Below are 25,800 nucleotides of genomic sequence, written 5' to 3' on the forward strand. Positions count from 1 at the left end.
GTATCCGGCCTTACCATCTCTAGCGTGCGTCCCTCGTGGTTCTCGAGTAGTGTCAGCAGCAGCGCGTGCTTGGCGGCGGCGGCGCCCGGCCCCGCGTCGCCCGCGCACACCTCCAGCAGCGAGCGCGGGCAGAAGTCCACCGCCACGTGGCTGTTCTCTCTGTAACGAAAAGGATGAGGTTATGTTTTAGTAAAAAATAAATACAGCGTGGACTACAGTTATTTGTTTTACAAGGGGCAAAGTTGTTGTTTAACCGCTCGTGCTAGTATTGATACCCGAGCAAGCGAAAGATTCCAAAATTGAACAACGAGCGCAGCGAGTGGTTCGAAAAATGGAATATTGAGCATTGCGAGGGTTTCAAAGCGCGAGGGTGAAACACAAAATTTTCCAGTGAAACACAAAATTTTTCACCACACCACCCCGAAGCAAATATCAAACAAAATCAAATCCAAATGAATGTTATTTAATATTTATCATCCAAAATCATCATTTAAAAATCAATTCAACCAGCAAACATAAGGAAAACAACTCAAAATTTGCATTTGATTACTTTGCCTCACATGTGAATAAAATGCAACTTTGCTATCAGTTTTTGAAGTGAAAAGTAAGCCTTTCCGAGCTGGTGTGGTGAAAAAGTGTTTAAACCTTCGCTTACCACCGACGCGATAGCGCAAAAGAAAATCAAAATTCGTAGGTAAGTAGGTAAGTATTTAAATTTAAAACTTCATGGTTTGCTTTTTGGCTGGCCAATTTAGAACTCTTAAGCATCGAATAATGAATACGTGTTATTCTTTCTCTGTAATTCTAATTCAGACTGTATGCAACAGCATATTCCACCGCACTCAATTTGCGACAAATTGGACCGTAAACGTATAGGTAAAAGACTCAGGGCCAGTTTCACCAACCACATTTGACAGACTGACCAACGTCAGCCGGCGCGCCCCGGCGCTTTATTATGAATCTTTCCATACATAAAAATTTAGCGAACTCTTTAACGATACGAACAGTTTGTTGCTACCGACCCTAAGTAAATGAGAAATGTTTACGCTTAAACAACCTAATAACTTGGTAAGCTGCAATTCCAAAACGAATAAAAATCCGTTCCAATTGCAATTTTATTATCCTCCTAAACAAAACAGTTAAAATTTACTGACCCCTTCTTCTTGGTGATGACAAGCAAGTCGTTGAACAGGAACAAGTGTAGCGGTGTCTTGTGGAACTTGCGGCCGAAGGTTAGCTTGGACTCGTCCGCTTTCCATACCAGTTGCGTCGCTTCGCCTGATCGCACTAGCCACCGGACCGGCCTGAATTAAAAGGAAATAGCATCGATGTAGTAAGAATAATTAGTTCTAGTTAAAAGATAAATAAAAGTAGATTGGAATTTATTTCAATTAAATGGAGAATTGTTAAAATGTTAGGTTGTCATAGTGCAAATGAGAAATTTGCGACCCGAACGCCATGATTGAGACAAAAAACCGATAATGGCGATAATTGTACGATTCATATCAAATCACTTGAGCAGTGTTTCAGAAGAGAGAACGGAATTTAAACCTTCTACAGTGTAGAATCTACACCGTAGTTAAAGTCCATATTTAACTATCAGTTCACCACTGCACGCAACCAGTGTTGATGATAGTGATTAAATATTTATTTTCCATCGAATTTCATCGGAAACTTACGAACGTGTCTTGCTATTTCAGTCAGTCTCGGTACAAAAAGTACTGACATTAACTGAACTAGCATGACAAATACGAACGCTTCCGAGAAATTACGATGGAAAATATTTATGCACTACATCACCGTATAATTAGTAGGTTCAAATTTCTATGACTCTAGGAAGACCCTGATGACTTCGACCATATATAATGGCTCCTCTACACGATGGCCCAGTGCCGGCCACTCCAAGGGACGCATTTATGCGTTAGCGGGAGCAAGTGATATTGCTATCTCGTTCTACCGCATGGCTGCGTCCCTTGGAGTGGCCGGCGCTGGGCCATCGTGTAGAGGAGCCATAAACTAAAGATGTTAACCTTTTATCCCGGCGTGAGCAAGCCGGACCAAGGTTGGGTGGGTTGCGCATAGAGGGCGGGAACTCGATGCTCTGCGATATCCGGAACATTTCTTCAATACGCTCCGTGTTGCGCGCACCCTCGTTACACTGTGACACGAACTGTAACAAAAAATGACAACTTAAAACTAACTGTTGACAGAGCATGACGATATTACAGGTCTACCACAATACTGAGACGATTTGTAACCCTCATTCGAGTTTGACCGTGGCGTTCAGACGGTTACCTACTGTGCTTTGTCATTATCATTCGTTCAGCATCTTTATTATCCACGGCTTAGCATAGCTTTCTCTTCGAGTGCGCTACATTTCCCGGTCCCGAGCTGATACGATCCAGAAAAGATCCACATTCTTCCGAATGTGGATCCACGAGGTATCGAACCATTGTAATGCCGGTAGTGGTCCAACGTGATATATCTGATCTAGGTATAATACTGACGTGGTTGAGCGTGGCCAGAGCCAGCATGCAGCCCTCTCGTTCCTCGTCTCCCTCGTTGAGGTGTTTGAGCACGGCGTCCAACAGTAAGGGCAGTCTGGTCACGCGCTGCATGGGCAGCATTAGGAACGAGTGGAGCGACAACGACTGGCACGCTGGGTGGCTTTCCAGTCTGCAAACAGTTAAAATACATTAGTAACGCAGTTATAAAAAAAAAAACAAATCAGACTACGGAGCTCGGAATTATCGGTGAATAAACATATAAATGTCGGTACGTAGGTAAGTTTAACACGTCTGACTTTTCCACTGTTTCAGAGGAGACACACCAGTTTTTCCTCGCTAAACTAAAGCTTATTTCCGTAGCCGACGTTTTCCTCGATCATGGTATTTTTCATGGATAAGTGTTGTTCATGGTTTACCAGTGTCCATTGTCAAAAAGCATTAATGCATGTCGCTGTTTCGAGCAAGAATAGATGTAGGTAGCTGTGGAATTGTTCCGCGAGGCTCCTCACAAGATCACAACCAGAGAGAATATTCTCAATCTCACCTTCTCAAAGCAGTTGCGAACGCAGGCCTCTCCCTCAAACGCTGCAGCGCCCGCACCATGAGCGCCTGGTTCGAGCAGTACTTGACGTAGCTGTGGAAGTGCTGTTCCGCGTGTCTCCTCACGAGGTCGCAGATGCCGGTGAGCAGGATGTTCTCCTGCCAGCAGCGCTCCAGTTCCACCATGAGGAGCTGGGAGCACTTGCGTACTGGAAGGAAATTAGAAGTTAAGAAATATAATATTACGTAAATAGATAGGGCTAGAAAACTAGTTACAGTACAAGTTACAAGACCCATCGTAGGCAAAACCTTGAAGAGGTTTGTGTGCCTATAGGGTTGACTTGTCCAAGATGCTTTTCGGCTTACCGAGTTTGATGCTGACATTACAAATACAACTGGCGCTAGCATTAGAGACATTCCACTAGCGTCGATTACGAACGCTACACCTTTGAGTATTCTTGAGAGCATTTTGCAAAGCTGAATTTCGGTTAAGATAAATAGATATTTTTCTCAGCCAAGACATTTTGAAGACGTAAAATGTCATCAGAACAAAAAAAAGTATAAAAAAGTAAAGTAGTAAGTGTGTATTAAAAGGGTAACCTTCGTAAAGGGCCCACCGATTACCAGTTCTCCGGACGATATCACCCTGTCAGTTATTCGGAGGTGTCAAATAATCAATGAGCCCCTTAGGGCCACTTGCACCTCTCCACTAAGCCGGGGTTAAGCGGTTAAACCGTTAACTCAGTGTCAAATTGTACTGGTAACTATGGTAACTCAATGTTTAACTAGTTAACCCCGGGTTAGTAGAATGGTGCAAGTGGCCCTTAAGCTATACTTTTAGTTTTTTACATGAGAGCCGATAGTTACCAGGTAATATGGTGGAGAACAGCGCCTCCCACTCCTCGCGGGGCAGCACCTGCGGGTCGCGGAAGGCGGGGTGCGCGATGAAGTGCGACTCGAGGACATTGAGCGAGTTGAGATACGACGCCTCTGAGGTGAGCAGCTCGAACTTGGCCTCTTGGAGGCGCTTTTGAGCTGGCGCTAGGGAACCTGTGATGGTAGAAGTGAACATGAATGAATCACTGCAAAATACAGGAGTTTACACCTATACAATTTACATAAAATGCGATGGATGTAAGTATGATGTTGAGGGCCCTTTTACATAGCTACACGAATATAGGTTATGTGTTAACTACTGTTAAGAGAGAAAACACCATACATCATTAAATAAAGGATTTAATACATAAAATACGGAAAACAGGCGTAGCTTCAAGTAAATTATCACACCCTGACGCAGTAATGGCGGGCGATCCTCCTCTGATCGTCCGGATCGCGCCAATCGTAGTGTCATCATTGACACCGACCGTAGGGCTGCGTTCGAGCAAACCACATAATCGGTTATCACTACTGTAGCACGCTTTTTGGCAATCTAGCGGATACAGGACAGGGTGAACTATACTGTTTATGTTTTACAATAAAGCATGCGACAGCAAATTGGTACTGTCAATAATGTCTGGACGTGTAAAAGACAAAATTTTGATTTTTAGTGCCTGAAGTAGACTCGGTACTTCTAGTCAATATAAAGGTGGGTACATCAGTTACAGGTACACGCGGCCGTGTCACACACAGACTGCAACTTACTGAGGACAGTAGACTGCAGCACTTCTGGCACTTCGCACCAGAGCGTGCGCGCGGGGCCCCGCGGCGCCACCAGCGCCATGGCCGACGGCCGGGAAGGCGCAGGCGTGGCGCCCAAGCCGGCGCCCGCGTCGTATGCGTCCGAATCTGAGTCACCGGTGTCGCGGCAGACGGACTGTGAAATCATAATATAAAGTTAGACATTTACCCCCTTATTCATAAACACGCTACAAATCTCAATTAGCTAATAATCGTTTGTCCTTATCTGTCATTTTGACTTATGTATTTGTAAGAAAGGGATACGAGTAAAACTTAATTTAACTAAATCAGGCCCGTTAAACTTTTATGAATAAGGGGGATATTTCGCAATTACAGGGACGAGGTAAAACAAAGCCCGCAGAAAAAGATTTTCAAAGCACAGGGGACTCTCTAAACAAGCAAACACATCATAACAATTAATCAATTGGACAAGATTGCCAATAATCATCTCAACAAATGATCCAGCTTACAGACGATCAAGTTCGTTGCAAAAAGTCAAAATCAGCGCACTATGTATTAGTCCGCGCGCGAATTGATCCGAACAAGTGCGTTGCTCTTCATTTGAGACCATCGATCTTCTATATAAAATAATAACGTCGACTACGACTGAAAAATAATATATAAATAAAATAGTGAAGGAAGGATTTTATTTTAACATTCATTTTCCAAATGTACACAATTTAATGATCAAAAATTTAGTCCCGTTACCATGGTTGCATTGTCGGTGTCCCTACTTTATTATAGGTACTTCAATAATAATGATGTATTTTTTATTCGCTTCATAACAGACAAAATTGGGCCAAATAGATTGAATCAAAAGCCAATTTAAAGCATCACGATAAAGTCCAAACTTTAGACTTAGTATTATCACAATAAAAATCAAGTTCTTTGTTATTTACTTTCACCGCCGACCTACCGTATCTCCGTTAGAACTCTCTAAAGTCTCTAATATCTTAAACGATTGCGCGCACAGCACACTTAAAGGACGATTCACATCTTTTAAACTATTCTTCCGAGATACCCTTTTAAGTTTATTCATTTTTAAATGCATTGATCACCACAAGCACTACTGACATGTAAACAAGCCTACTTAATTATTAATTAACTCTCTCATTTAGTTTAAACGAAGCGTCGGAGGTCACTCGGATAATTCACCGACCCGGAGGTCGATGCAATTATAAGGTCAATTATTAATTATATTATTAGGTGCAATTCATTAGTGGAACGATAATTGCGTGCGAATTTTGTACAATAACTGTAACAGTTGTGCGAATAATTTTTGGCCGAAACGCAAAAACTACTCTACTATAATAGGGAACTGATTCGTGCCAATTCACGTTTCGTTAATGATGTTTTAACGAAACTCGAGATCAACAGAACGACGTAAGAAGAATATTACATATAGGTACCTACCTAATGTACCTATACATAATTATAATTCTCGCATACTGACGACAAATCTTGATATCGGTCATATATTTATGACGATTCAATATTTCATTGGGAAATTGATAAAACTTCGCAGAATTGTGTGATTAACGTACCTACTAAATTATCAGTAACTTTTCGACAATGACAAAATGTTTTTAAAGTATTCGACGCGAAAATTATACTTCATGGAGTTTATGACGTTGTTATTAGTAATATGTTGCTAGTTTTTCTTTCCAAATTATCCGACCTAGAGATAACAATGTGGCTGTTCAGAATTACGTAAGCGACGCACGTAAAATACATGCCCTTTTGTCCTGTAACAGTTAACCTTAAGTCTGACGCAAAGACGCATATATTAGCCAAAAGAATGGTTTCGGGTACGCCTATTGAGGCTGTGGGCTGTCGTCACTTGTCGAGCAAACATTAACAACAATGATGGTATTTGGGGCTCATATTTCGTTCAGGTGTACGTACTGTGTAGTAAATACTCATCTACAAAATGTTAATATGTACTTCGTCCCGGGGTCCCTTTGTTTCCCATAAAGTTTTAAGTCATAATGTATTGTTTGTCATATTATCTTTAGTCATAAAACTGAAACCGTTAACTTTTCAGGATTTTTGTAAGGTTATTATGTAGATAGGTTAGGTTAGGTTTGTTTTATAACAATCCTGAAAAGTTACGCGTTTCTGAGAAAAACCAATTATGTATGACTAACGAAAATTCGGACAAACAATACATTATGACTTATGACTTAAAACTATTTGGGAAACAATAGAGACCCACTTAGTCCCCATAGTACAAGCTTTGCTTAGTTTGGGGTGTTCCAGGGTTTGGGAGCCCTTACGGATACACTTCGACCCATTTGCACCCATTCAAAAGCTTGTTCAACCTTGTCCATGTCTCGGAAGATTCTGCTCAAGGGCAATTCTTTTGGATCTAGGTAGTCGGCTCCAGGCTTTCATTCTCTGTGTGGTGAGGGTATGATAAAGGTACAGTCAGCAGTTCTTACCTCTACTTTAGCCGCGTTGTAGAACTGGTAGAGTGGTTCGTGTGTGAACAGGGAATGAGGAAGTGGCGAGGCGGGGTGCGAGCCTGACGATGCTCCCGACGATGATGAGATGTTGCCAGCTTGATAGAGGCCGGCCTCCGCGTACCTGTGCCAAAAGACATGCCAAGTTAGAGTCAGGCCAAGCTAAGTTGGCAGCGATTTTGATAGCCCAAACGGTGCTAGTTTTAAGTAAAAGTCATAATTTCTAAAAGTTTGACGTTTAAAATAACACTTGCACCGCATTGATAATGTTTTATTGACAATTCTTTGCAGGCAAAGGCAGACACAGCTATAAAATCAGGAGGGGTCGATATCTAGGTACTGTTATCCTAGACCCAGTCTAGGGCCCAGGGGGAGTTATGATCTCCATGAGGAAATGGAGCATGGGGCACCAAAATGTCAGACACATGGAAGTCAACCAGAATGTCGAACTCTACTCTTTTAAAACTCTGAAGTGTAACAAAATTTGAGATGTGTGACCTAAGTGACACTCGAGTCCTATTGGCCCTGTATAAAAAAATTTTAGTACCTACCTAATTAGCCGTCGGGACCTGTCAGAAATCTACAAACTATATCACAAATTACGTGTTATCTATCTGAACAACCCATTTTCACACAGGAAATAGTACATTATATGAGTAATGGTTTAGTAGTAGGATTATAATTTCTTTGATAAGTGAAACGAATCTATCGCTATCGCAAAAACCACTTTTTTATTAAATAATATGTGTCAAAGAAACAAATGAACGCCACACTTAGGTGAACGCCACGCCACACGTCGACCTATTGACCTAAAATACAATGAAGTAAGTAATTAAGTAATTTTCAACTTTAATCGGCTGCAACAATCGGAACATCGATTTATCGCAAAGGGAAAGAAGGGTCACTTAATTATTAATCTACAATCGTAAACTGTGTCAATGCTATAGTAGGAACTACGAGTAGAATTACACGGTGTGTTTTAAATAAAAAAAACATAAGTGTGTGTGCCCAATCATTTAGCTATAATTAATTTATTTACTTATAATTAATTCGTTCCTTATAATGTTACTTTTGTTTGTACTTATACTAATGATTCGGTTAAATTATGTTCTAATGTATGGGCAAGAAAAACAAATTATAGCCAGCATTCAATGAATGTAGTACATAGATATAAACTATGGATGAGCGCATGCATACGAATTGCCTGTTGCGAGCTTCATGTCAGCAAAAAAGCGCCATCTGTTACACACTGCGTACAACTACGTGAGCTCGACTCTCGCGATAACTTTGTACGGGCGTACAAGGCTTGTTAAGTTTATTCGCGGTTTATATCAGAGGAGCGTCGAATAAGTTTATGGTTAATCAAAACGATATTTATTGTATTAAAATGGGCGAACTTATCCTTCTAAGTTTCCGTTCTTCTACGTTATTTCGTGATGTCATTATCGTCTCAGGCGGCAATGCAATATTTTAAACATTCGCGCCGTGCGGTGTGCCGCCCTGTGTCAAGGCTCCTCTTCACGTTGGGCCAACGCCAACGCCAACGAGAGACGCATTTATGCGTTAGAAGGAGCAAGTGATATTGCTATCTCATTCTACCGCATGGCTGCGTCCCTCGTTGGCGTTGGCGTTGGCCCAACGTGAAGAGGAGCCTTAAGCCGGCTCTGTCAAGGTCGACAAGTTGGCCGAGCTACTAGCTACAGCAGTACAGTTCGATAAGTACCTCCCGAGCTTTCGCGGGTAAAATGCGGCGAACAACTATTTCTGTCAGTTTCTTGTTTGCAAAACAGGTAGAGTAAAAAAGAAGGAATCTATACAGGAATACAAACTAACTAACTATTTTGGCTCAGTGATCCAAAGAGAATCTTGGCCTCCGAAACGAGAGCGTGCCACCTGTCCACAAACATGATGCAAAAATATAAGTAGGTAATGGAAAGTAATAAATACAGCGATGTGAATTAATCGGTGTTTGAAAATGCGCGCTTTGTTCCTAGCGCTCACCTGTTAAATTTTTTTGAGTTTTACCTACAGTTAATTAAAAACTTATACCTGACAAGAATTAATATACTAGGTACCTAAGTCAACGAATAAAACAATAACAAATACTTGATCTTGTTATTTTGAATGTTTTTAATAATTATGTAAAAGAAACGGGAACAAACTCTGTAAGTCAGACAATAGGTACTTTAATTTCGGTAATTATATCCGGTAGGTAATCAACTAATCATATTTAAGTAAATTTACCTATACAAATCACGCATTATGCATTTCTACTTCATAATAACTTCCAAAGAGAAATGACGTCCTTACAAGGTTAATGCATTAGCGCTATGACGTACGAGCGAACATCAGTTGCGCGTGAGAATGAAATAAAATTATCGTTTAAAATTGGTTTTAAGCAATAAATAAACCTAATTGGAAATTACTTACCGATGATATGAGGTCCCATTTTTTTTCTTATACTTCCTATAATGGTTTTTGCACCCTTTTACAACGCAATAAGGCATTTTTGTGTTATGCTGCGTGACAACTTTCTACTGCGCAATTCGCCACACGACTGAGCGCCGGGGTGTGATAAATGCAAATATCACACCCATGTAGCGGCCCCCTTTTTAGTGCTCGTTAGCCGCGTCCTTACGAAGTAATATATATGTCCATGATGTAGTATGATACCTTTGGGTATGGTGCTTTACGCACACTAGCGTCCCTCCCCCTCCCCCTGACGCAACCCCCCCTTTTAGCTTGAAATATGTCCCGGTTTACGGTTTTTTTTTATTTTTGAGAAAAGTATAAGAGTTAGGAAAAAACTGTCAAGGTAAGAAATAATCCTTAATAAATTTTAAACAAAAAAGGTTATATACAACTTTTTGGTAAGACTCACCATATTCATGTATTAACTTGTTGAAGTTCAATATAAGTTAGTACGTGATAGTACTGAAATAAAACTAATACGGAGAATAAGCTTGCAAGCTTATTCTTCATGAAGATTTCTTTCAGTACTGTCACGTACTATGTTATATTGAACTTCAACAAGTTTTTCAACGGTAAAATTTTGTCGAAGTTCATCTAGCTAAAACATCAATATGGTGCGTCGTATCAAAAAAATGAATATAACCTTTTTTGTTAGGAATTTAATAGGGAACATTTCTTTCATTGACACTTTTTTCCTATATTGTATACTTTCCCCAAAAAACAAAAAACACTCTCAACCGGGACATATTTCAAGCTAAAAGGGGGGGTTACGTCAGGGGGAGGGGGAGGGACGCTAGTGTGCGTAAAGCACCATACCCAAAGGTATTATACTACATTCATAGAATGCTGGCTATAATTAGTTTTTCAAAAAACACAATTTGACCGAATCATAAGTTTATCACGAAAAATGATTAATGATTTTTATGACTTTTACGGTATACGTATACGTTTTTTGCAGATAAACTAGGTAGGTACAATAAAAGTTTGTAAATTTTACTTTTAATTTTTTACATCGATATGAAACTTTGTAAAGCACATGCCTGATTATCAGCTAGTTAATATAATAAGCAACGTTTGGTACGTTTTCAATATTAAACGAGTGTTATTATACTTATTATAAAGTAACAAGTTTCATATATTATAGCTAGCTGACATAAGGATGCAAATTTTCCTAATTATTATTATCTCGTATTCGAGGAAATTGCAGGAATAAGCACTCACATTAAAAGCTATATTTTTACCAATAACAACAGATTTCTTTTTTGCACGTACATATGTTCTTATACTCTGCTTAGTTAATTTCATTGTGTAACAAAAGCTACCCACATAAATTGTAAGTTTTTATTGCTACACAGACGTCCCACCTAAATTAGATAATGTAAAATTTCAATTCAGGCCTTACTAAAGAACAAAAAAGTACCTATTCGCATTCCATCCTAAAACCTATCTATCTAACAGAAATTTACTGCCTAGGTGGATCGATTTACAGACACAAAAACGCGTCAAGCGCTCAACACTCCATAAAACATCCGCACTCACGATAACAACAATCTAACGCGTCAATTACCATAAACACGGCACAATTCCATTGTTTAAGTATGACATACACTTACAGCGTGGGAAAAAGAGCGTCGCTGCAATCCTTCACCGACCAGCACGACCCACACACTAGCATCACAACTTCACAGTCATACACTTTGAAAACAATTGAAAAACGAAAACAAAAGAGGTATTCGATTATTCTGTTTTTGAAACGTAACCGAATTCAACGTCCGCTCTGAAGGCAGTGGCGGTGGAGAATCGTTGGATACTGCCTTGTTCTTCGGCGGTGGCGCAAGTAAGGGGAATTTAGCGGTTGATTATACTATTGTTTCTGTTATTGAATTACACATTACGCCTTTCGCTTTTTGCGTATTCGATAGAAGGTACCTACTACCTAATTTGTAGCAGTGTTTTTTTTTTATAATATAAATTACATACGGAAAATGGTAGGTACTTACATGAGTACATGACGAAGAGCAACGAAACCAATTACTTATTCTGCGATTAAGTAAAATCAAGCCAGCAATGAGGTTATAAAATTCCTGAAAATAATCAGTCTTGCTAGTTCTTGGGTGGTGGGCATTTGTTATTTTTCTCAAAAATGGACGGCAAAGTCGACTTTGCCGTCTAAAAAATAGGTCGCGAAGCACGTAGTTTATGGTCAGTCAAAAATTAAAAAGTTATAAACATTGCAGTCTCGATTTTGGGACTGCAATGTTGCATACAAATTCCATTATTTGTCGAGTTCCAAACTTTTTAAAAGTTGAAATGGCCATATCAAATGAAGGCACAGGCCCATTAAACAGCCAAACAGATGATTAGTACCGCGACTATTTAGCTGTCTCAAATAGGTTGGCGTATTTTCGGCAGAAAAATACACTTCTATATTTTTATTAAAAAAATAAAAAGGCGACAAGGGCTTTTTTCTGTGAAAATGTATACGTAACAATGTTGCTTTTGTAAATTATTTCTTGCACCATTTTTGAGAAAAGCACTATATATGACTCGGCTAGAAGGCTACTTGCTGGCTTCGGATTCAATTAAACGGACTCCCAAGGTCGTCCGTTTAAAACGAATCCTCAGCCTGCAAGTAGCTACTTCCGAGCCTCGACAATAATGTACTATTATTAGCAAGTCGCTCTTGCCTCGCGCCAACACCTAACGGTGATGGAACTGGCTGGTGACTCACCGCGCCGGCGCATCGTTATCCCGACTATCCAAAAGGCACTATGTAACTACGAGACTCAAACGCACATACGACCTTTCAGTTCCGCAGGGTATCGTTCCTTAGTAATCGTTGTACCAACTAGTTAAAAAGCATTATGTGACTACAAGCTACGAATACACATACGTCGTTTTAGTTTAGTATCCCCGTGTAACGTCGACTCACGCGCCGATCCAGTCATACCGGCGTTGGGACGGGGATTCTCCTACTTTGCATGATCTCAAAAATGATTCCTGTCGGGACTTTCTTAAGTAAGTTGCAACTTGAGTTGGAAGTAACTTTAAATAGGTAGGTACGCAAATTTCTCTTTCCCTGAGTTTTTTTATGATTCCGTTAAGAATGTAGGCTACTAGAGCTATGTTTTCAGTCAGAAATTTGATTTATGGATAATACCCTATTAGAATTAGAATAGATAGGCTTTGGGTATATATTCATTTAATAATTAACGTTTAAATTCCCTATTATTTTTTTAAGAAGAGAGTAAAAATTTATGTCCGAAATTTCCATATTATATTAGTTAGGTACTATTATTAAGATAATCTAAATTCATTAGGTCATAGTCAAATGTGGTCATTAAAGATATTGAATTGAATTGGTCAAAAGTAGGTAATCCTTAGACATTATATGGCCGTTAATTTGGAGTGCGTTCGGAATTCGGATTTGCGAACGGGTTTCGGATAACGGTCACCATCAGGCGCGAGGTTCGCATAAGTTTTATATTACGCGGAGAAAGTTACAGTCCCGGGTGGAGTTAAAGGTCATTCTTCCATTCATAAATATGCATCATGACATACGATTTACAACGATCGGTATAAAGACAGATTTCTAAAAAATGCACCCGCTTAAGATCTTCGATTTATCTACAATTATTTTGATTCCTTTGTGAAAAAAATAAATAAATAAAAGACGTTTATTCAAAAAGTTTGAACATAGGTGCATAATAAAAGTACACGATAATGCTTACAAACTAATTGAAAAGGTGGCTCAGCTTATGTCTGTGCCAGAAGGCTTCGGGGCACAGCGGCCCTACAGACTTGCAGCAACGGACGCTGTTATTCTGCCACCGCCGTAAGGACAGTAAAAACATTTACACTATTTATTACATATAGGACAAGATAGCAAAACCGAACAATGCGCAGTGGATAACAAAGTGCTAACTTAACTAAAATTAAATATCTACTTATAGAGCAGGTCACTCAACCAAAAGTGTATGTTACATTCTTTTGGAGGTCCAGTAAATAAGCCTTGTAACGTAGTTTGAAAACCGCCAGGGACTTACTGTTAACTACTGATGGCAGCAAATTGTTTTGAAATTGATTGATTTGAAACATACCTACTATACAGATCTTCTATAAAATGACAAATTTTCTATGTAATAGCCTGTTATGTGCTCAAATTAATATGATATAAATCCAACATCAACCAAAATTTCATTCGAAAAACAAACTCATGCATGCAGACAGGGAGGAGAGAGAGCGCGTAACCCAAAATATCTAGACTTTATAAATGGCCTTGAATGTGATAATTATAAAGGTTTTCAACTCTTAACACGTATTAGTAGTAAATATCGGTTCTTGAAATGATAAAGAAAGTGTTTTTACTATAAAAAAACGGAAGTAGAGTTTGCGGAAAACAGCAACGCCATATTATCGCGCGTGTTATTGTAAAAACCGATAAGTCGATAACAGTAGTGTAAGGGAAATTACTACATACATTGTTAGGTGAAAACTGTAGATTGTTAGGTGAACTGCTCGCTCCTGTCACACATGTGTCATTAGGTGTGTGTAACGGTTTTACGAGTTCTTTAGGTAGGTACTTTATATGGGAAGGGAAAATGGGTTGTAAACAAATATTAGAAACTATTAAATGTCAGCTAGCTATATTTCTTTCAACGAATGCGGCCTATTTTAGATAAGTATAACGCTTACCGCTTACCTTATGTTATGTGGAGTTGTGGACACATTTATATTATCAGATGTTTTTATAGTTTTGATAACTTTTTCAGTAGAAAAGAGCGAAACATTGGAATAAAATTAACGAGTGAAAGGTCGATCTCCCATAGTTTAAATTCATCTAGTTAAAATTTGTTTGTCATATATACTATAGAATATAGTAACTTACCAAGAAGTATTAGAGGTGTGCGTGGAGGTGTCGGAACCACATTCGGCGTACCAAGAGGTGCGCGCGCGCGGCGCCTTGTCCTTCCGCGTCAGCGTCGGCAGCAGTCGTTTCAGTTCTACATACAAACAACAATCAATTAGTTCTCAGTAGTCATTCTTGCGGTTTATAAACGAGGTTAAACGGGCAAAGCATAATATAGATGGCACTGCAGGCTGCAGTCTAATGGTATTAGTGACTGATGAGATTTGATCAGCGTTTGGCACTGACATAAAGGCTATCGAGAACATAACTTTATTTCAATGCATCTCACTCGTACTCGCATATTAGTGCGACCGAGATGTATAGAAAGTAAATTATACGTAGGTAGACGTTAGCGTATATGTCAGATTTGCTTGACACGGTCAGTGACTCATGGTACGGCTGGTACGGGTAAAGGTCTAATAAAAAATACCTATAACCGTTTATGTACTCGAAACTCGCGGCTGATTAGGATTACGCCGTCTATATTGTGCAATTGTCCGTTTATTAAGCCCAATGACGATAGTAATTTACATGTTTTTCGCTTAATTACGGTACTAGGAATGCAAAGGCTACCAATTGACTTGAATTGTGAATACTAAAGAGTTATGCACTATGGAAGAGGTGTATATTTTATTCCCCGTGTAAAACTTGGCTAAACTTTGTCTCTCTCTAACAACCAATTTACAAAATGACGGATAGGGACTAACGATTCCTAACGGCTTCTGTGTAACGCCATGATAAAACATTATATTACGCACATGACGCCAAACGGCACCGTATGTTTTGTGGTCACTGAAATAGGTATAAAAAAAATTGACCACATCCTTACAGTTGTCAAATTCAAGGCACTTGTTTTCTGGAGTCATATTGACATTTATGCGTTAGAAAGAGACAGAATTTAACAAAGATTTGCAATGTTTTACGGAGGTTAGACTTTACTATTCATAACTCTCTGATTTGAAATAGCAATCAGTACAGGTAGCCGAGCCACGCGGATGTTTGCGTATGCAATCAATATCTGCACGCGATCGTTTCAAATGAAGGATTTATAGTTTCTATGCAAATGCCAAGACGAGATCGCAAGCGCATCTGAATTAACGACGCGTTAAGTGCTTCTGTCATCATTGTCATATAACATTACCGTCTTCTTTAAAGCTGGGATTAAATGATACATTGAAGGAGTAAAAATAAAAACCATAGTTAAGTACCGGAAGCATTTGCATTGAGACTACTTATACCTAAATTAAACACTTGGTACTTAAAACAAAAGCAACGCAATTATCTCCAATAACGCTGCTGTTGTTTTAAAAGGAAATGTTTGTTTTGCAAACATTTTTCACACATAATTTTACAAGTGCATTAGAACAATACCAAAGTGAAAACCAAACTAAAAAGTGCTTCTAATAGTTGTTAATCGAATGCTGTACAAATGCAAAATATGGTTGGTATTACTAAAACTATTAAAAGTTTGGCTTTTGTATTTATCGCATCGGCTATTTCGTTATCACTTTCACACGTGAAGCCACTGCGTGCGTATCAATTCGTCACATTATAAACACAACAATGTTTTGTATGGCTATTAACTAACATGCAACAATAGTGGGAGTTAAACAACAAAACATTACTCATGCTATTACAGTTCCATCAGACCAGTCCATCCAACATTCATTTACGACACCGGTTAACCTTCATTGATGCATTTTGCATTTTTCAAAGCGCACAAACACAGTTATATAACACTGAACATAAAACATGACCCGATGGGGGGCCTAGACAATTGAAAATCGAAACGCACAACAAAACTTAAATAATGTACGTCTATTTTTTTGCATCTGTGCTCCCGTTACATTAATTTTTACTTTTTGTTTAAAATTTGTCGATATCCGATTATCATCTTAGCTGAGACCTCAGAGGACCTAGCCAAAATAACAACCGTACTTACATCGACAAACGCCAAACGAAAAGTAAAAAAAGTAAAAATATATCGGGACGACAGATGCTACGAATAATCACGTTGAATATTTATATATTATTTAAGTTTCCAATGGCGTTTTCTATCAACAATTGTCATCTTGGCTACGGGCCCAGGTGCAATATTTTAAAAACAGTACCCATAACACAGACCACAAAAACACGGCACAGACTAAACGAATAGATACGTGCTCGAGCTTGGAGCGCCGGCAGTTCACTAAACGATACATGTAATCGCAGAACTGCTGGATGTAATGATATATAATTGGTATGCAGTGGGAAGGTCAATGATGTCATAGAGCATCATAGCGTGATATTAAATAGAGCCGCCTATAGAAATGTTGAGCATGGTTAGAACCATGCCAGCCTGAATCTAAGATATAGAATTTTGCTGCAATGCCATCGGTGAATGTTTATTTTTTTGGTGGTTATCGACCGAATGCTATTAAAATTCTGTGTGTGAGTCCAATTGGCAATCAGAGCATATCAAATTATAATTTATAAAGAAGAGGTTACTGATAAATAAAATTAATAATCTAACTTTCGACTTCATTATATTTAAGATGAATAAAATTGGTATGAAAGGATTTCTGCTTCAGTTTTCTGTAGGTATTAAACACTAAATATTAAGTGAAAATACATAAGTAAAGTATAGCTCAATTTCCTCAATTTGAGTTCTTTGTCTTTAAATAAACATAGCTATTATATGTACTTACTACTGTGAGTCATCGGTTGTAACGTACAGCTAAGGATGTGACAAGCATTTTGAACAAAGTTTAAGAAAGTACGTGACTATATTGCCCACAAATCACCATGACAAATATAGATAATTGGACAGTTGGCTTTTGAAATAACTACCATGTTGTGTACATTACTACTATTTACATATAAATTTATTGATTATATAAGATGGGTTTCATCTGTTAAATTTGGGACATATGATTTCTTCTTCGACTTTATACCTCTTTTACTAGTAAATACCTATTCCATCAATTAAAGTTAAACCAATGAATATTTGCAATAATAATAAGAGGTCGGTACTGGTGGGTTGGTAGAGGAGTCAACGTCTAAAAGAGTTATGACTTAGTTCCATAATATTAATTACTTCTGTGTCAATAAATGACTCATAGGGGCTCCAGTATCAATAAGTCTTAATTGCAAGTCTAAGGTCAGATTATGAATTCATTGTCAAGTGACAGGAAAAACTGAGCGAATAATACCTGCTTTGTAAGAATTGCCTTAGCGACTATTATGAAGGATTCCCTTCAATTCATTCGAGTTGTGTCGTAATACTCGTAAATTGTTACTGACTTACTATTTTAAAACGGATAACTACGTATAGTACTATTGATTTAAAACGTCAGGATGGGGGTTTATTATAGGTATTTACCTAAAATGTTAAATATTGTGCTAGTCTTCTATTTAGTATTTCCTTAACTACCAGGAAAAAAAGAAAATTGAAAAATAGATTAAATTACTTCGTAATACGAATTAAATCCAACTAGAAAATTTGAGCCAAAAGCGCAACTGCAAGATACTTTCATCTGGCATTAGTCTAAATGCCTACATTTTCCTAAGAGGTGTAAGAAATTGAGAAACGAAATTGTGTTAAATAAATATAACTTCACTTTACTGCCACAACTCAGTGTTAATGTCGATATTAGTTAGACATAAGTAATTCTTAGCTTTTTTAGATATTATTACGTTCCATAGAACTACTTCGTTACTTGGTTGGCAGAACTGCAAAACATCTTCGTTAAAATGGCCTTCAACATATAATATGGAGAAGGAAAATACCTAATTCATACTACACGGAACGATATATATTTTAGCAGTGTGTGGGCACCCGTGGGTTTAAAATGGACAAAACAAGTGAATGAGAGAAAAAAACACGATTTCAAAGTCACTCCTACAAGCTTTTTTGCTGTGATGATATCGCGATCGTAGCTAACTATTGCATCATTTAAATCTAGATAAAAGCAGATTGACGTTTATAAATGTATGTCCTTTTAAATTATATGTTCTTGAGCTTACCGTGGGGCTTAGTCAATTTGTGTGAAAATGTCCTATAATATTAATTAATTTATTTATATGTGTTTTGATTTATGTAACAAAAAACCTAATACGAACTAGTACCTATAAAGCTACTAATTTAGGAAGTGTACCTTCTAAGAAAAATTTGCTTTGAGTTCGCCACCTAAAGTTGATGGCGCTATACGGCGCCATATATCTTGTGGTAACGACGTTTGACGTGTTGCCTCCCTGTCACACTTACGTACGAATTTACAAGCGCGACAGAGAGGCAACACGTCGAACGTGGTTCGCGGTAGGCTCTCTGGTTTGTCAAACATCAGCTTTGTGGTATAGAAAGAACCATTTACTTCGGCTGTCGAATTTGAGGCACAAAACGTTGTCTTAGAATTTACACCTCTTCAAAGAAAATGGCTATTTGCAACCTATTAGTGCCGGTTAAGAACATTAAAAAATCGAGTAAAATTAAAAATTATAGTGCTTTTTGTACATGGGAACTAAAAATCGCATGCTCGGTGAATATTTAAAATAGTCTCCACCAATGGACAATTATTACAGTGTTTAGTACGACAGATGAATGTGTGAGTGTTTAGAACAGGGGCCCATTTCTCGAACTGTATTAGACTAAGTAATATTATTAGTCAACGAACTGTCAAGTCGTATGGGTTACCATGGCAACACACTAATAATATTAGACTAATACCCTTCGAGAAATGGGCCCCTGGGGCCCATTTCTCGATTGGTTTTAGGTTAATATTATTAGTCCACGAACTGTCAAGTCGTATGGGTTGCCATGGCAACACACTAATAATATTAGACTAATACCGTTTGAGAAATGGGCACCTGATGTGGGTAGAACAAAGACAGTGCAAACATAGAGCATTCCCGTGAACATAGACCTACACCATCCCGCGCTCGCTGGAAAATACTACAGTATCACGAAAGATTGTACTGTATTCTCACGAATTCAAATATCATTTATCGATAAGTAATCGATCAACAGCGATCGAATCATCATACTTCAATTGTTTTCGGATTTGCCAAGCAAAAGAAGATTAGATCCCTCAATTTAGATCGAAAAATTTCAGTTTGCGTTAATCTGACAGTTTTGAAAAAGAAGAGATGTGGTTTTTTGGCATCTTCGGTCGGTACGTGATATTACACGTATTTATCAGGGTAACATTGCCATTTTGGATGTTGATTTATTGTTGACAGTAAGGTTGGAAAGACAAATTCTTTAGAATCGAATTCGTACATCGATAACTTTGGTTGTCAACCCAGTGACCACAAATCATATGGCGCATTACAGCGCCATCTGTTTCATGTTTTACTCATAGAGATGGAGATCTTTATTTGCATAACAGTCAGGGCCGTCTTCAATTATGCTACCTGGGCATATAAGAATTTGGGACCGTTTTTGAAAGTAAAGAAAGCTACTTAAACTAACATTTTTCTACTATGATCTTCTATTTATTATGGGTAATCAAATATACTGTTACTGTCTGTCCTTCGGGGCCCCCTGGGGTTGGGGGCCCTGGGCACGGGCCCCGTGTGCCCTTATGGTAAAGACGGTACTGATGACATTATGTTACATACATGGACTCTGGACAGTGCAGGCACGATTTTTTCTTGGATAACATACGATTGTTCGGATTTCCGCGGATTATAAATTGTTATCATTTACCATTGGATATTTTAATTTTTGAGCATAATATGAAACTACTAGTATTTTCCAGTTCGCAGGCACTGACCTCTGTTTAGCGCTGCCTTCGAGTCTAGGAACAACGTCCGACCGCGGACAGACGTCAACTGAAATTACTTTTGGTCGTATTTAGAGCTATTCCGTTAAGTTAATATTATTCTATAGTTTTTTGTCGCGAATGATAGAAAGATACAGTGCAACGGTTTAAAATCGATAACTTAGATACCTGGTACTTTGTAGGTACTAGGTATTTGTGTATGTAATTGAAATTATTCTTAATACATAATACATGTACGCGTCATGTACATGTTGTAGACATGACATTCGACAGAGTGTAGAACAAATAAAACACTGATTAAGTTTACGTTATAATTATTAAATTTTCGGTAGATAGCGTTCTAAAATTGTGTACTACACAGTGTACCTAAAACAACTTTTAGGTCATTTTATTGACCAAACATTTACGAGCCTACATACCTAAATACATTGGTGTGATTCATTCAGAACAAGGCAATGTTGCGACCATGTTATCTGAGGTACCTATTGTATAGAATTACAAATCTACGTATCCTCGAAATTCAGCCTCTATTACTAAATGCGACATCCGTCCATTACCTGTCACAAACAGGAAAGCTTCTATTCATTCCAAGAGCGCAAAAGTATCAAATCTAGTGTTGTTCCAAACTAAGCTAAATTTTTAAGTTACTCAAAATCTAGCAATATCGATAGGTATACATTTACATATTTTTTTTAATGCATTCTAAATTCTCATCTAAAGTTAGTCAAAATCTATCTCATCAACCATTATAAAATTCAAATTACTATTCCAAACTCAAAGTTAGTCAAATTCTATCATTCCCTACAAACTTCCAATCAGAGTTAGTCCAAGCAAAAACAGTTGACGTCCGTACCTTCATTGACAGCGCTAATGTCAGTGGGCCGGCCGGGCGGCGGCGGCGGCGGCACGCTCGGCCGCTCGAGCGCGGCCTGAGTGGCCTGAGTTGCCTGGCTGGCCTGAGCTGTGGCCTGAGCCTGAGCTCGAGCCAGGCAGGGCGTGGACGCGGAGATGAGCGCGCGCGTACCGTCGCGGTGGTGGCGCGCCGGGGCGGTCGGTGACAGGGTCTCCACGCTGCCTTGCCCGTTGTCGCTGCTGTCGGAGATATAGTTTTTAATGTTTTTATATTGATCATCACAACAATATGGTGGAAGAAGAGCATCCTCTTCTCCCAACACTCATGGATATAGAATATAGAATAGGTATAGTTCGTAGATTTCTAATAGAGCCCGAGCTAATCCTATTGTCTATTGTTAAGTAAAACCGCTCGTGTCACGTGCCACAACCACCTGCATAAAAAGTACAGTACTTCGGTTACTGAGTGCCGGCCAGAGAACCAGTTTAAAATGTGTCATCAAGATGCGTAACAAAGGCGCGTTATCGGAGAGCGCACCTACACTGGTTTTTTGAGCGTTGGACTAGCCCGCGCTCAGGTGCCAAATAGAATAATTATGACCCTTTTTTGCAGGTAAGTAGCACGTGCGGTTTTACTTTAGACAATAGGATTAGCCGCCGGGCTCTATTACAAAGCTACGAACTATACTCAGCGATAATAACGAAAAACAATCACTACACGCCACCTCAAGTTTAGGTTAATATAAGCGTCTTACTTATTCTGGATAATCCAGAACTGATTATCCAGGATTAATAAAAACAGATTAATTAGTAAAAATAGTAGTAGAGCAGAAGTAGCTCTACGCATAAGCGAAACAAGACTCCATGACTACAATTGCTTGTTTTTAACAGTTAACACAACAACAAACAACCTAATTTTAATATAAGAAGCGATTGCTCACCAGTTGCTAAACCCGGAGTCTCCATCCATCGAGTCAGTCAAATAGAACGTCGAATTAGTGATCTTCAACGCACTAGGCACATCCGAGTTGATATCCACTGCCATCGACGTCGCTCGTCTGAACCGCGATTTGAACGAAAAATACGTTTTTCTAGACAACGTCCCGCTGTCTTTCTTAGTCTCACTCGTAGGGGTCGATGGTTTGTCTTGCTTCTCTTGTTTTTCTGGCAACGGTGGCGCCATCTCTCCATTACTAAACCTCTTCTCACTAATAACCGTCTTCAGTTCATCTTTGAAACCCTTCACGGGATTCTCAGTCTTATTGAGTGTGTCTTGAAAGTTCATATTGCTGTAGCTGTGCTCGGGGCGCTCGCAGTTGGCGTATATGGGCGATTTCTTCGTCTCGTTATATGTGTCGGTTTTCGGCGTCGTTACTTTTGCGAAGGGATTACCGTCCATTGCCACTGGAAAGATAAGATTAGTGTTAATTCACTTGTTTTACTCGTTCTCTCAGATAAAGATAGCGCTGTCTTTCTCTTTAGCATGTGTGTGAAAAGGTCGAAACTAAAACAAACAGCCGCATTAATTTATACCACAATACAGATATATATATATATGTAGCTTAATCTTTACTACTAGTGATTCAATGATTATTTTCGTGTCAATTCTCAACATCCGATATGGTCTAGTGGCTAGGATACCTGGCTCTCACCCAGGAGGCTCGGGTTCGATTCCCGGTATCGGAATAACTTTTTAAATTTTTGACGGAATTGGCAAAAATAGGCAAAAATAAAATAGAGGTTTTGGCAAGGTGCTAAGACACTACACCTAACAAAGTCCCCTCCGCGTCTGTCTGTCTCTTACGATAAACTCAAAAACTACTGAACGTATTTTCATGCGGCTTGCACCTACCTATCAATAGAGTGATTCTTGAGGAAGGTTTAGGTGTATAATTTGTAAAAGGTTTTGTGCAAATTGGTTGGAATAGGTATAGCGTAGCGCTAAAATTAGCGTAAGTAAATAAATGTCACTCGGTAAGAGACAATGTTTTATTTTTAGATAAATTTGTGCAGTTGTAATAAATCTGGACCAAACACTGAATTTCGCAGTGCTCTCCAACATCCGATATGGTCTAGTGGCTAGGATACCTGGCTCTCACCCAGGAGGCTCGGGTTCGATTCCCGGTATCGGAATAATTTTTATTTGTTTTTTTTTTTACCTATACAACTCTCGATACCTATAAAATACGGTATGGTATAGTGGTAAACATTGATACCCCAGCTACTTATTTTTGTCAGATGCTACGTGCTAGTGCTACTTTATCGAGGTTATATATAACTGTCAAACAAGTTTAGCCATAAAAACTTAGGTAAGTATACCAATTCAATGTAAAAGATAATTTACCCGAAGGCCAATGAAAAAATGCTCCACAATTGTGACGGTGGACGCCTGCTTAACGTTTTTTCGTGAGTTCAAGCACGTTCGAGCATTATTCGCTATGGCCGTTAATTTAGTTAGTTTTTATTTTTAACCCTTTATGGAAAAAGAGGTGTTATAATTTATCTGAGGCATCGTAACAAGTAAGGTTTTTTGGCTCAAGATGATTCATAAGAGATTTCTGTAGGTTTCTCTAAGTTTGGTCGAACTGCCGGGGGGCGTCGCGGGTAGAATGCCGCAATCCCATGACGCTGCCCTGAAGGCAAAGAGGGTGACGCCGCACGGGATGTTAGTTGGTATTCTCCTTCCCTCCCTCTGGCTAGCGGAGGAAGTTACTGGAGGAGCGAGTCCCACGTATCACCCCCCAATGGGATTCCCCAGCCCTGGGGCACAGAATAAATAATAGTACTAAGTACAGAACACTCACTCTCTAACAAAACGCGTCTGTTACGATTAGCACAGATATGGCCACAAACGTTTTGTTAGAGAGCGACTCTTCAGTACCTAGTACTATTATTTATTCTGTGCTCCTGCGTCAAAAAAGGGCTCTCCAAGTTTAACTTTGTCGGGTGTTTGTTATAATATTGCTTACCGGAGCATCGCTTGGTGAAGTTCCGTTTGAGCTGTCGCATCTTCTTGTGAGCCACGCTGGCTATCTTGGTGAGCGTGTATCCAGCACTCGGCGGAGCTGGAAGCCGGGATGCTGGCAGTGCTGGTGCCTGGTGGGCGGCAGACTGGAATTATCAAAACATATCATATATTCATTTATTTTATTGCACAAATTTACACAAAAAGTGTACAAATGGGGGACCTAACGCCTTGAGGCATTATCTACCAGTCAACCATTCGGCTAAACAGAGACAGTTTGGTGCAGGATTGTAAAGAGTGTAAAGACATTTAGCAACATGTTTATCGTACTTTCGTAGTGATTTCGGGCTGTAAGTCAGGAAATTATCTGTGTAAATATTCTGCGTATTATATTACTATGCTTTGAATAAAATATCAGTAGGTATAGAAAGCTACCTATTTTAATCTCTCTTCGGTGTAACATGGTTTGAATTGAGCAAACACACAACTAGTGACAGAAATATCAGGAATTTCGCAAAATAAAAAGAAAGCTTTTTTAACTTGTTTAATGAAATGAAACAGATTCCTTTTCGCACAAACCTGGTGACGGTCAGAAATATCAAGATGATAGACCAAGCAAATAAAATCAGAAAGTCTTGGAGCTAAGCATAGCGAGACACTTACGTAGTACCCATCAATAAGAAGTGCAGAGACTGCAGAGTCACAGTTGATATCCGTGATACCTAGTACCTACCTAAATCTAGGATATACAGGATATAAATATATTTCAGTTAGTACCTCGTGTTCGTCCTCCGTATCGCTGTCGAACGAGTCAAAGTCGTCATCTAGCGCGTGCGCGTGCGTGCGTGTGTCATGCGTGAGTCTTGCCTCATGCGCGGCCGGTGGCGGTGTTTCCAGCGACTCGTATAGATGGCCTGAGTCGCCGCTGTCGCATTCTGTAAAAAAAAGAGTATAATATAATTTCTTGCTTAGAAATGTTGTCATAAAAGCTTTCTCTTATAGTCTAGTCTTTATTCTAATGTAACTATTATTATGTTAATATACTTTTTCTATAGTTACACCGTACTAACGGAAATGCTTTAGGTAACCATAACTTAACCTTTTGCATTTGCAATAAAGTTTACAAATTGCCTGACAATTAACTGCACCTACACCTACAGGCACAATCAAAAGGTACTTCAGGATAATATCTATAAACCTATATGAACACGCACACTAGACCAACCTAGAGGGCCAGATAGCCTGGAAAAACTCATAATTACTGGCACGCATGGCAAGGAATCGAAGGGATGGATGTATGGCCACGCGTTGGGCGGTCAGAATAACGTCAGAGACAACGCCACATTGCAGGCTAGCATGTACTGGGCCCAAGACAGAGCGGCTTGAAGAGCGCTGGTGAAGAGTGTCCACATTCGTCACGTCCCTCAAACTTGAGGATACGACAAGGAAGAGACTCTAACCTAGTTCCCTTATAAAAGTGTGCAGATATTTGTTCGCTTCGAAGATCTGATGACGACTAATGATCCTCTAAGACCTAAATTATTTATTTATTTATTTACATCAGTAACTCTACTTATAAGTATTACATAGACTGCAAGAAGTTTATATTCTATGTTTACATATAATGATTATGGAGATGGCATGTCGCAACGTA

General features: G+C 39.1%; 2 protein-coding genes and 2 non-coding genes across 9 annotated transcripts in view; 3 read left to right on the plus strand and 1 right to left on the minus strand.

Moving 5' to 3' along the window:
- Positions 1-25,800, minus strand: part of LOC134664968 (rho guanine nucleotide exchange factor 15) — a 118,756-nt gene that overhangs the window by 4,651 nt on the left and 88,305 nt on the right. For 3 of the 6 annotated variants that reach the window (XM_063521700.1, XM_063521701.1, XM_063521705.1), the window contains 13 exons: positions 24,924-25,081; positions 24,151-24,292; positions 22,123-22,585; positions 21,183-21,421; positions 14,547-14,661; positions 7,166-7,310; positions 4,689-4,860; positions 3,915-4,097; positions 3,052-3,256; positions 2,508-2,676; positions 2,031-2,170; positions 1,155-1,304; positions 15-159 (listed from right to left, as the gene is read on the minus strand). In XM_063521700.1, the coding sequence (XP_063377770.1) occupies positions 15-159; positions 1,155-1,304; positions 2,031-2,170; positions 2,508-2,676; positions 3,052-3,256; positions 3,915-4,097; positions 4,689-4,860; positions 7,166-7,310; positions 14,547-14,661; positions 21,183-21,421; positions 22,123-22,585; positions 24,151-24,292; positions 24,924-25,081 (2,426 nt within the window). The remainder of the gene's footprint in view (positions 1-14; positions 160-1,154; positions 1,305-2,030; positions 2,171-2,507; positions 2,677-3,051; positions 3,257-3,914; positions 4,098-4,688; positions 4,861-7,165; positions 7,311-14,546; positions 14,662-21,182; positions 21,422-22,122; positions 22,586-24,150; positions 24,293-24,923; positions 25,082-25,800) is intronic. The other 3 variants (XM_063521704.1, XM_063521702.1, XM_063521703.1) reach the window with 3 other exon arrangements.
- Positions 1-25,800, plus strand: part of LOC134665001 (superoxide dismutase [Cu-Zn]-like) — a 276,790-nt gene that overhangs the window by 576 nt on the left and 250,414 nt on the right. The gene's annotated exons all lie outside the window — the stretch shown is intronic.
- Positions 22,796-22,867, plus strand: Trnae-cuc (transfer RNA glutamic acid (anticodon CUC)). The gene has a single exon. It is a non-coding gene; the product is annotated as a tRNA-Glu (tRNA).
- On the plus strand, positions 23,243-23,314 carry Trnae-cuc (transfer RNA glutamic acid (anticodon CUC)). Its single transcript has one exon. It is a non-coding gene; the product is annotated as a tRNA-Glu (tRNA).

The sequence above is a fragment of the Cydia fagiglandana genome, chromosome 6 (genome assembly GCF_963556715.1).
Source record: "Cydia fagiglandana chromosome 6, ilCydFagi1.1, whole genome shotgun sequence".
Lineage (NCBI taxonomy): Eukaryota > Metazoa > Arthropoda > Insecta > Lepidoptera > Tortricidae > Cydia > Cydia fagiglandana.